The sequence below is a fragment of the Lithobates pipiens genome, unplaced genomic scaffold (assembly GCF_037356315.1).
Source record: "Lithobates pipiens isolate NorthernLeopardFrog02 unplaced genomic scaffold, aLitPip1_a1.2 Scaffold_16, whole genome shotgun sequence".
NCBI lineage: Eukaryota > Metazoa > Chordata > Amphibia > Anura > Ranidae > Lithobates > Lithobates pipiens.
In genome coordinates this window covers 140139347-140151425 of record NW_027507748.1, presented here as the reverse complement: position 1 = coordinate 140151425, position 12079 = coordinate 140139347, and the positions used below count along the sequence as shown (strand labels likewise).

At 41.9% G+C, this 12079-nt stretch overlaps 1 protein-coding gene across 1 annotated transcript in view; it reads right to left on the bottom strand.

Moving 5' to 3' along the window:
• The window catches only part of CUX1 (cut like homeobox 1), a 443218-nt gene extending 432037 nt beyond the window's left edge, over positions 1 to 11181 (bottom strand). The window contains 1 exon segment of the mRNA XM_077480526.1: positions 10958 to 11181. Within this exon segment, the coding sequence (XP_077336652.1) occupies positions 10958 to 11020 (63 nt within the window). The 5' untranslated portion in view covers positions 11021 to 11181.
• Positions 11182 to 12079: the final 898 nt, after the last annotated feature.

Genomic DNA, 12079 nt, shown 5'->3' with positions numbered 1-12079 from the left:
CTTTAGTCAATGTATTCAATTGCTAGTCTCAGGAGATTTGGAATACATTTTGGCCAGGCCGCTAATTTGTGGCTCACTGTTCAACTTTGGGGAGGTTCTGCCTCTACCAAGATGGTTGCCTTCACAGAGTTCAGAACAAGGCATAAGTCAGTAATGAGGACGAGATCAGCTGCATGAGACCACAGGCAAAACTGAATATACCTTTGCCCCTAATTTTATTTTTTAGTTACAGCTTCAAGAATTCAGCTCCTCTTTAAGGGCATTGTCACTTTATGCCTAGTGAATATGATGTTACATGGGGGGAATTCTATCATATTACTGAAAATCACTATAATTCTCCTACAGATAACAGTTGGCTGTTGTAAGAAAATAACAGCCAATAGTACTTGTTACACAGGACACTTCATGGCTCTTGTGTGGGACAGTGTGGTTGATTTACTAAAACTGCAGAGTGCAAAATCTGGTGCAGCTGTGCATAGAAACCAATCAGCTTCCAGGATTTTTGTCAAAGGTTAATTGAACAAGCTGAAGTTAGAAGCCGATTGGCTACCATGCACAACTGCACTGGATTTTGCACTCTTCAATTTTAGTACCCCAGTGTCCCAAGTAACAAATTAGATCAGCTGTTATTTATTACAAAACAGTTGCATAAGAATGATTCTTGTTCACACTGTATGGTTACTACCCTGTAGCAAAGCACTTACTGTGTGGTTTGGGAATCCACAGAGATGGATTACAATGAGAACACCACATGATATGCCTAAAGCTTTAGGCTCAGTTCACACCTATGTAGTTTGCGTTTGATCCGTTTCTGCAGTGCGATTTGCATTTTGATGCTTTTTTTTGGCCAGTTGCGGTAAATTGGCAAAGTAGTGGCGCTTTACTGCCAACACCCCGTCCCCCGTCCCCCCGACCAGTGTGAAAGTGCCCTAAGTGACTGAAGCCACAAGGTGAGCATTGCAGCAAATCACACAGTTATTTGATAAGCAATAAGCAGCAGCCAATGTATTTTCTTTAGTACAGGCTTCTATTAACGTGACCCTATCAGCACAGGGTCACTTCTATATTACTTACCCTGCTAAAAGAATCACTATACCTACACCCCCGTTTGTTAAAATGCCATCTCTTTGCCAGCCACTGCATGTATTCCACACTTCCAGGTGTACAAGTACCTGCTCCCCCGCTGCAGCCTTGCGATTCTCTCAGCGACTCAGATGAGGCTACAAGATGCACAAGCCATCAGGTGGAACCGCAGCGTGCAGTGGTGGAAAATCGTATTTGAACCAAACAATTGGTCAAATAAATCCAGCAGATGGGCAAAGAAGTAAAGCGCTTTCAACAAACAGGCCACCAGAAAGACAAGTGCAGAGACTTTTTTTTATTTTCAAGCAGATATATGATGCTTTCCAAGGGACTCTGTGCAGGCAGGGTCACTTCAACCTAATATTCATACACTGTTCAGGCATGTTGGCATCACAGAGCACAGTACTGTGTGACATAGAAAGCTCCAGATGGCTAGTAACATATCACTTTTCAATCCTGCATCAGATGAGAATACAAAATAAACATATTAAAGTGGAGTTCCACCCAAAAGTGGAACTTCCACTTTAAGAACTTGTGACTCCCTGACATGGGATATTTGGCATGTCTTTTTTTTTTTTTTTTTGGGGGGGGGGGGGGGGGTACCTAGGTTTCATAGGTACCCAGCTCCCACTTTTTCTCCTGGCACAGCCGAGCAGAAGTCCCCCACGCCCCCCCCCCCCCTCCAATCTTCTGGGACATGTCACAGGTTCCAGAAGATTGCCTGGCCAATATATAACACGCAGTGGGTGCCCGGCTGTGAAGCCACAGCTGGGCGCCAACACTTGCAATGGTGGCGCCACAGAGAGGAAGGGGAGAGAAGCGAGGCTTCGGGTGGCTGGATCATGGGACAGGTGATTGTGCGTTTATTAAAATTCAGCAGGTAAATTTTTTTGTAGCTGCTGACCTTTATATGGGTGTAACTCTGCTGTAAGACTTAAATTTTGCATCTTATGGACAAGCTTCTCTTTTAGCACTAAACACTTTCCAGGCTAGATCCAGTGTATTCTCTAGTTAAAGAACTACTACAGGCTAGATTTTGCTTCCTTTTGGATAGCGTAAGGAAGGGCTATAACCCCGTCAGTTTTTTTTTGCCATTTGTGCCCCATTGGTGAGATTTACCATCACTTCCTGTTCCCCATAGATAAAAGCCAAACAAAAAAACTGAGAGAAAATCTCTGCAAATTAAGGGAATCCATTGCTGCCTCCCAGGTGACCAGAACTAGTGTCACTATTGGAAGATTTTGCCTCTATTACGGTTCTGAGACAATCCAAAATTTGGGATTTTTTTTTTACTTTTGATAACAGTAAACAGGGTGAATCTCCCGAACGGCACAGACAGCAAAAAAAAAAAAAAACTGACAGATGTTTTAATCCCTCTCCCCTCTATCCAAAACAAAAAAAAAAAGTTCTTTCTTCAATTATACTTTAAATATGGCAAATAATTGTTAAATATCAAATTACTGTTAAAGTCAAGTGCAGAAACCTTAAGTTATTCCCCTTGGGTTAGGGAGGTTATGTTCATTTTCTAGGAATGCTGGTCTATTTTCTATATGTGTATTTGTATCTTACAATCAGAATGACAGCACTAAAAGTAAAATTGAAAAGCTATTTGTACATTCTAGACAAGAAGTACAATAGAGCTGAAAAAGTGTAGATGGCATATAAAACAGCGGAATTCCTCTCATCTTATACTCCAGCTATCATGACTTTGCTAAACATCAGGAAGGTTGAAACCTTTAAGATTACAATAGTTCTTGAAAGCTTCCTGAGGAAATTCCAATACATGGAGAGAATAGCCAAATACCAGTTGTAAATTTCAATGTAAACTATATTTAACAAAATATGCCGGTCTCAAACATAACAGTGCAATTATGTAGGTAAATGAAATGAAAACGTAATATTCAGCCATAGGCACTCTTGAGCCAAATTTTACTCCACTGGTCTCCCCCTCCCTCCTTATAATTAATGTTAGTGCAGAGCTTGAATACACACAGCCTTGCATTCTCCCTGCTGAGGCCTGTAAAGGGCACACCGTACTTAGGCCGCCCATACACCGAGCAAATTTCTTTCCAGCAACCACAGATTGAGCAAATTTCTTTCCTGCAATTCCCCCAACAGCAGACAGTATTTATGCAGGAAACCCTTCTGCCGGGCCATTGTCTTCTCCCACCCCACCGGGAGAAGGCAGTGATTATTGCTAGGGGCCATAACAGCCACTAGTGATAATCACAGGTAAAACCTGGCATGCTGGTTGTACCCAAGTTGATCGAGCAACTTGGTACATTATACACCGTACCTGCTGAACTCCTGTCTAGAACATGCTCTTGGGCCAAACACTACCGCACCCTCTCCCCCCCCCCCGCCCCCCAAAAATGCAGGTTGTAAACACAGGCATACATAAGGATGCATCTGCGGAACTACTGCCAATAACGGTTGCAATATGTTGCCCTTTCAGAGGACATGGAAACTATAGACATATAAAAAGGTGCTACAGCATCTTATTCAGACACTGTGGGTACTGTCCTCCCAAGCAGAATGCTTCACAACATGCTTGAGCATTTAATGAAGCTTTGACGGTAGATGTAGGTGGACTGTGTTGGATAAGGAAGAGAACAGAATACTACAAAAAAAAAAATTCCAAGCCATTTTTAGTGTATTGCTTATTTAATAAGGCTTACACTACACCAGGGGACTGCAAACTTTCTAAACAAAGGGTAAGTTTACTGTCCTTCAGAGTTTAGAGGTGCCAAACTACATGGGATTAAAAAATAAAATGTCCCAGCAACAGATGTCTCTTAATTGGTTTTAGTGGGAGCAATAATGCCCCACCACTGATGTCAGAGGGAGGAATGGCGCCCCAAGGGCTGGATAGAGGCAAGCGAAGGCCCACATCCAGCCCCAGCTTAGAGACCAAAAGCTCTACACAGTACTAAGGCGATACACAAGGGAAATGTTTAAATAGTCCAAATGCCTAAAAATCTTTAATAGGAATAAAAAAAAAAAAAAAAAAAAAAAAAACGCTCTAAAAACACATGTACATGCATTTTGCACACATTTTTGGTATAATTCTGCTGAAGTCTATGGGGACAAAATCGTGCCGCAACTACACCAAAGCAGCACATGTACCGCTTACGTGTGAACCCAACCTTACATCTCTCACCCCCACAAGTGAAAATACCCCCCCTTTCAGTACCATGCCCCTAAGCTAAAGTCACCCACAGCAAACTCCCTCTTCAAAAACTACTCATTACACCACAGGTACAGCAGCACCTGGCAGTGAAGGGAGTCCTTACAGGTCTCTCATGTCATACAGCATTTAAGAGCTGAGGGGGAGCCTAGGACTTCCTAGGCTGATCACTGACTTAAACGTTTGCAAAAGTCCACAGTTGCTTCTAATCAATGATACATTTCTCAATAGTGCAAAATGTTTTATGACATCTTATCCCTGCACAATTTAACTAATGATTTTTTTGAGGTGTAAGCATCAACAGTGGGGCATTTACTTGGAAATATCTGACTGCACTGTTCCTACAATATAGTGTATTTCTCTATGGTATACATGTATAAAATTAATGCCTCTCTGTTCTCCACTAAACTGACAAGGAAGCCTTTGAGCAGTTTAGTGCCCACCCACCACAGCACGCATGTGCATAAATACACTAGAAAGTACTGTATTGACATTCATCTTAAGCAAGGCACATAAACATTATCCTGCTACAAGTCCACGAAAAAAAAAAAAAAAAATAAATAATTTGTTAGAAGGAAACAGGTGAAGGCTAGTTGATCATAAGTCAAATAGGAGGAACCAATCAAGTTTTAATGCAGAGTGCCTTATAGGACAAAAAGTAGCCTAAATTATTTCCCTCTCTAAACATGACACCATGGATCTCCTTATGACTACCTGGGGTTCGAAAAAGTGGATTAATGCCTACAGCTTGCTATGCAAGGGCCTCAGCAAGACATGCCTAAAACTTGACGATAGTCATTGGCTGGCCTCCCGTAAATGTATTTCTGTTACTGTTCTTTGCATACATCTCATGATGTTTACTGTTTTACCGTTTTTCTTGAAAAGCACCAATAAAAATAATTTTCAACACAAACTCACTCAGTCGCTATAAAAAAAAAAAAAAAAAAAATAAAAAAAAAAAAAAAAAACTGAACCATGGACCACAAAAAAATAAAAAGTATATACACGATAAAAGCTTGGTTAAATCGCAGTTTCCAGTTACAATGTAACTTAGCCCACAAATTCCCATTGTAGTGCAGTTTTAAGCCGTTTTCACACTAATCAGTTTTTCATCCTTTTTTGCTTAAGAAAAAAAAAACATTGCCATTAAATACTATATAACTCTTCACACTGGTCAGTTGCAGGTCCGTTGTGTTTTTCCAAGTCCTGCTTGCTGCATTTTTGGTGCAGGGGGAAAAAAAAAATAAAAAAAATATAAAAGGAAGAAGACCAAAAAACTCACCTCCCCACTAAAATTATTGAAAAAAAGAGCAGGGCAAAAAGTCACGACATTGAGTTTGAGTCACATCCTTATTTTCACAGGTGCAAAATGTGCCCAAAATGCAGCAAAAACGCACCTGTGCTTGAATTTATGGTGTGCTTTGAGTCTTGTGTCCTTTTTTCACAGGTGCATAAAACACCTGAAACGCTGCAAAAAGCACATATGCAGTGTGATAGCAGCCTAAATCTTGCAGTTTAGCAAGCTTTTCTAGAGGAATGTGTGTTCTATTGCAAATACAATATGGTATAGCAATGCAGGAAAACTAGACTTTCACTTGGAACATTTTTAGAAATGCCACAAGTTACACTGAATGCATTCTGGAAACAGGCTCTTTGCACCGCAAGTTCTAAGGTTTTCCGCGCTGCTCTAGTGTCATGTTTTCATAAATAAATACAAGGCTCTAGCTTGACTTGGAAGTTCATTTGGCTGTACACACCCCAAATACCTGCTTAGTATATTTTCTAATACAATGTACTCCTAGAACAAGCAATATTTAAAAACTTCCTACAAACACCAATTTTGTCTCCATGTGGGTGTGCTGAATACTGTTTTTATTTTACTTTTAATTTCTGCTATATATTAGTCAATGTGCATATGTAATGCTCATTGTATCAGGATGCAGTTTAGTACATCATGAACTAGTTTGCATTTTTCCGGTTTACTGATTTTGTAAGCAGCAGTGATACTTCAATGGCTCTAAATTTTAACCTTTTGGCCAACTAGTACCTACAAATAACACAAAACTAACAAAAATATCTACAATACTGTGTATAGACAGGCAATACATGTTACATAAAGATTTCATAAGAGATTGGCTGCCATACAGTTTGAGAAGTGCTTTTTTACAAAGACATTTCTACTAATTTAATCAAAATAATCGTCAGAACCTTTTTTTACACAACCATGTATTCTAGTGCTACAAAGTATAGAAAGACCTTGATCCTCAAAGCGCTTTTCCTGTAAAATCCCTGCAAACTGTACTCAGACAGGAAATCACAAAGCTGTTACAATATTCTAAACTAAAAGTTTTTAAAAAAAAAAAAGCTTTTTTTTTTTGCATGTGTGACTAGTATTCTGGTTTGTGTTTAATACACTGTTTATGGTTGGAAATTGATGGCCAAACATTCTGAAATTTTGAGCCTTCGAAGTGGTGTTCTGATTGCCATTTTTCCCCCCCTTTTAAACTTTTCCCATTAACCGTGCAGACTGATCTGATCATATGAACCAAGGGACCTTTCACCTTCTATGTTCAGACGATGATTAATGAGTTCCAATTTAACAAAAGACATAACAATGATCTTTGTTCAGTGCACAAAAAATAAAATACTGGAGGCGTCCCTTGCTGCTTTCCACAAATTTCAGAATTGCGGGATGTTTTCAGGTTTAGTCAACAGAAAAACATTAATAATAAAAAGCCTGCCGTTTTATTACTTCCTACTATTTTTAAACATGATTTCTGAACGTCGGAAAACATTTTGGCATTAAATATACTTTTTTTTTTAGCCAATCTGCATACATTGTATTAGAAGTCTGCAGGTTTAACAATGCAGGTTTTATTGATGGCATGGTGTTCTAGGGAAAAAAAAATGTCAGGTCAAAAGAAGGTATTGTGCTTTATTTTAATTTCTTTAAACCCTAAACTACCCCCTACTGAAAAGAAAAGGGTGCCACGCATTATTAAAAACTGAAGAACCTAAGAATATAAAAAAAAAAAAAAATCTACCTTTTAGTTTTTTTTAACAGTAGTTAGAAATCATTCATTTAAAAAAAAAAAAAAAAAAAAAAAAAAAAAAAAAAAAAAACCTGCACTTTCCCAACATTTTATTTAAAAAAATCAATGTTTCAATGTATAGACATTCAACCCTATCATGAGCAAGCTGCTGGTGCTTCAAAAAGCCAGTGCATTTGGCTCAATATGAGAGGCTTTAGATGCACAAAAATCTATAGAGGCAATCAAGAATATTTTTACTGCCCCCTGTAAGTTAATGAGAATGTCTATTGATCTTAACTTGAGCCTTTCATACAGACACTGACAGACGCTGTACTATTCACATTAAGCAAGCTGCTTGTGGAAGACAAGCTCATGGAAGAAAAAGAGGAAAAAAAAAAAATGTGGAACTTTCAAGCTCTGCTAAAATTGCTAGCACCACATCCATACACTTACAGAAACATGAAAGTGACAGAGATAGGCACTTTTGAAGCTTTATAATTACATGCAAATCTATGCAGAGTACTCCTCTCAAAATAAATATATATATATTCCCGTGACTTAATTAATTTTATGTAAAATGCATTTTCATCTGATAAACAGATCTCAAGGTCCTCAAAAGAACTGTTTTAGTTATTTCAGGAATAGTATTTAGATGAATCGAGAATACAAGCCATTAAATATTTTAACTCGGCAGTTCCCAAAAAGAGCTAATTAATTAGCTTATCTATGGCTATCAGAGTAAGATTCTTGGCTGTCTGAATTAGGCACTGGTTACATTAGGGGATGATTCAGTGTTTCATCAGCACGCTAAACTGGGTCACCCCCTTCATATTTAACATACGCCCGCCCTCCATTTTAACCGCTATACTACCATATGGGCTCTGTATACCAATACACAAAATCACAAGCAAGAGTATAGAAGCATTAAATTATAATCTATATAAAATGAATAGCTGAGAAAAAAAAAAAAAAAAAACATCAAAGACCAACAAGCATCTTCATAAAGGATTCTGTTTAATAATCAAGTTCAGGAAAAAAAAAAAACACAAGGGAAATTGTGAAGAAAACAAATCATCTAAGAAGAATTTAACTCCAGATAAAATCAGTGGAAAACACAGGAAGGAGCGACAATTTATATCTGCAATGAACTCATTTACAGCACAGGAAAGCAGCTAAAACCTCCATATGGTCTGATCCAACAGGCTGGGAAACAGTATTCAATCAACTACACAAATATACAGTCACATGTAATTATACTGTGCCTTCACTAAAAAGGGGAAAAAAAAATAAAAAATTCACGTTTTAATCATGTCAAGAATCCAGTTAATAAAAGCAACAGAATCAAGAAAGCAAAATATCCCAAGGTGTTATTTGGCAAGCAATCCTCTTTTGAAGTTCCCATTCAACCTGAAAAGGAAGCCCATGAGGCACAACATGTCAAGTGCAAACCAGAGAAGCAAAAGAAGGCTAAAAACAAACATTGAACTGATCATACACAAATTAAGTATTTAAGAGGGAAAATTTCATGAAATTCTCTCACCCAAATTATCTCCTCTCCCTAAACTATCAATCCCTCAACTGCAGACTAGTAAACAAGCTGGTAGACAAACAAAACCAGATCATAGAACATGGACAATGCCAGCATTGAACTCCCCCTCCCCCCCTTCTTAAAACCAGTACACCAACACATTATTATTGTTATACAGGATTTATGTAGCACAGACAGCTTGCACAGCACTTTATAAAAAAAAAAACAGTACAATCACAATACAACCCAAGAGGGTTAGGACGACCCTGCTCTGGGAGCTTACAATCTCAAAAGCATTGAAGTCAACAGACAGCCTTTACTAAGGTTTATTTACCAGCAATGCGATTCATGTCCTCAACCCCAGTACTGTCAACCTCCTCCAACACAAACAAAAACTCAATAGCCCCCCCCCCAAAACAAAATCCTGAACCCCAGTAATGCCCCCCTTTTCCAATGTAAACAAAAACTAAAGAAGTCAATAACTGTCCACAAAAAAAACTCCAGAAGTCTCTCTCCCCCCCGCCAAAATATAAAAAGTCTAAAGTCAATAAGCTGCAACAGCCCACCCCAAAAAAAAATACTAAAACCCAGGACTGTCACCCCAAAAACAAACATCAGTAATTTCCCGCCAAAAAAAATCCTAATCCCCAGAAGTTATCCCCTCCTCCAACATAGAAGGAAAATTAAAGCCCCCCCCCCCCCAAAAAAAACTAAATGTGAATAGTGTCACCGTAAAAACGACCCCCCCCCCAAAAAAATAGTCCTAAACCCCAGTGCTATCAACTTCTCTTCCAATAAAAAGTAACTAGCTGCCACCCTCCACTCCAAAAATAAAATAGCCTTAATCCCAGTACTGTCACCCACCCAATATAAACTATGTCAATATTTTGTATCTATTATTGGTGGGTTATTGAGTCAATAACCCACCAATAATAGAAAGATAAAAAAAAGGGGGGTCCAAAGCCTCAGCACTGTCACCCTCCTCATTCAATGCACACAAGAACAAGTTGCTGCCCCCCCTCTCCAAAATAAATGTGTCCTGAACCCCAATTAAAAAAAACACCCCTATACTCCAGTACTATCACCCTCCTCATACATGCGTTAATAACTTCCCCCTTCTCCCCTGTACTGTCACCCCCTCCTCCAATATAAACAAGTCAACTGCCCCCCAGCCCACAAGTCTTGAACCCCTAAACCTCAGTACTGCCAATGCCACCAATAGGAAGTAGATAGCTCCCCAAAAAACGTCCTGAACCCCACTACTGTCACCCTCACCCCAGGCACACAAGAGTCAATAACTGAACCCCCCCCCCCCAGTACTGTCACCCTCCTTCCTCAAATATAAACAAGCCAACTGCCCCCCACCAGTCCTGAACCCCTAAACCTCAGCACTGTCCTCACACATAAGTATAATAAACAGACAATGTAAACATTAAACAGGGTAAGCCCCCCGCCCCCCCATAAACAGTCCCGGGGATGTCGGACTAGCCGGCGGTGCTGTCTAAGTTTTCATTCCCCAAGCCGTCGGAGGGTGTCGGGGGGAGTACGATAGAGCTCGGCGGAGGGAGAGTGCGGTGTCCGGGCAGAGAGTAGAGCGGTGTGCGGTGACGGAGTGCAGAGCGCTGTGCTCTATGTATGTGTATGGGAGAGGAGGGAGGAATGAGGAGCGGAGCCTGGCACCACAGCGCCCCCTCCGCCCACTCCTCGCCATCACAGCCCGAGCAGCGGAGGAGACAAGTTCAATAAAAGAAGCCGAAAAAAAAAAAAAAAAGAAAAAAGTCCCGATAATAAAATAAACTTGGAGGAGAGGTGTACGGCGGCGGCGAGGAACGGGACGAGCGGGCGGCACACACCGGGGCCGGGGCACACACACCGGGGGAGGAGAGCGGAGAGGGAGAAGAGCGGCGCCACCACTAGCACAGAGCCGGCGCCATCTTGGCTGATCGATGAATTGAACAAAGAGGATCAATTTCTGATAAAACGTTATCAATGAGAGCGGCCGGGGGAGAAGCGGGCGCTTTTGCCGGGGTCCCGGGCGGCGGAGAGGGGAGCGGAGCGGACGGGCGGGAGGCGGGGAGGGAGCGGGAGAGGGTGGCGGGGGAGAGGAGGAGAGAAAACGGAGCTGACCTGCAGCTGCTGTAAATCAAAGCGCTTCCAATATTGAAACATCGATCCCGCATTGGCCGCCATCTTGAGACATATTGAGACGGAGTGAGAGGCTGATAGAGAGGGGGCTGGAGTTCAGGAGCAGAGCGGCGGGCGAAGGAGGGGGAAAGGAAAGAGGAGGGAGGGAGCAAAACACGGAGCGGACTTCTCCACACCCACCCTCCCACTTCTACCACACGGCTCAACACACAGCGCCGCCCGGGGGACGCCTCACATCACTCCCGCCTCTCTCCGACCCGAGGCCCCGGCTTCGGCCTTCACCTCCCTCACGGGACCCGCGTGACGTCACCGGACACACCGGAGCCCGGCTATTCCAGTCACACACACACACACCGGGCACCGCTGGTCCTGCACCTCAGAGACCAAGTGAGGTCAGGCCGCCATACAACACACACACACAGGGGGCGCCGTGTCACTGTACACTTTATTAGGGGACATTACACGGGCGGCCAGACCGACCACTCACGTGGTCACCAAGAGGTTAACGGGGGGGCGTGGTTTGGGGTGTCAGGCGCTGGACGCTGATAGGAGGAGACGGCTTCCACACTTCAGGCGGAGGAAAAAATAAACATTGTGTGTGTGCGAGAGAGAGAGCGGGGAGAGTACCGGGGACGGCTGTGTGTGTGAGGGCTGACTGAGCACCGGCCAGCGGGGACTACCAGGACGTGTATAGGCCGGACATGCGATCTGGACTTCATATATCTTGTATTCACCGATCACATAGTTCTGCTAACTCCGAGCCCCGGATCTCACTCATGTCATGCAGTAAATACACACGATTAGCAATCGCACATGTGATCTACTGTGGGTGTAAGTGTTAGATTAACGACACCCCAAAACAATGCGGGTGTCAGAATCGCATGGGTGCGATCACCGCTGTGATGGGATTAGGTGGGTGGAAAATAAAGGGTCCTGCACCATTTTGGTGGGCCATGCTTAGGCATTGCATGTGATGTGCACAGGAATGTGGTGCAATTCCCCTACAAATCACATGCGCTGTTTACACGCAGCAGTGTGAACTTATGCCCCATACACGCTATTCTCAAATCGAATCTGATGAGTTTACTAAAGTCACAAAAATTC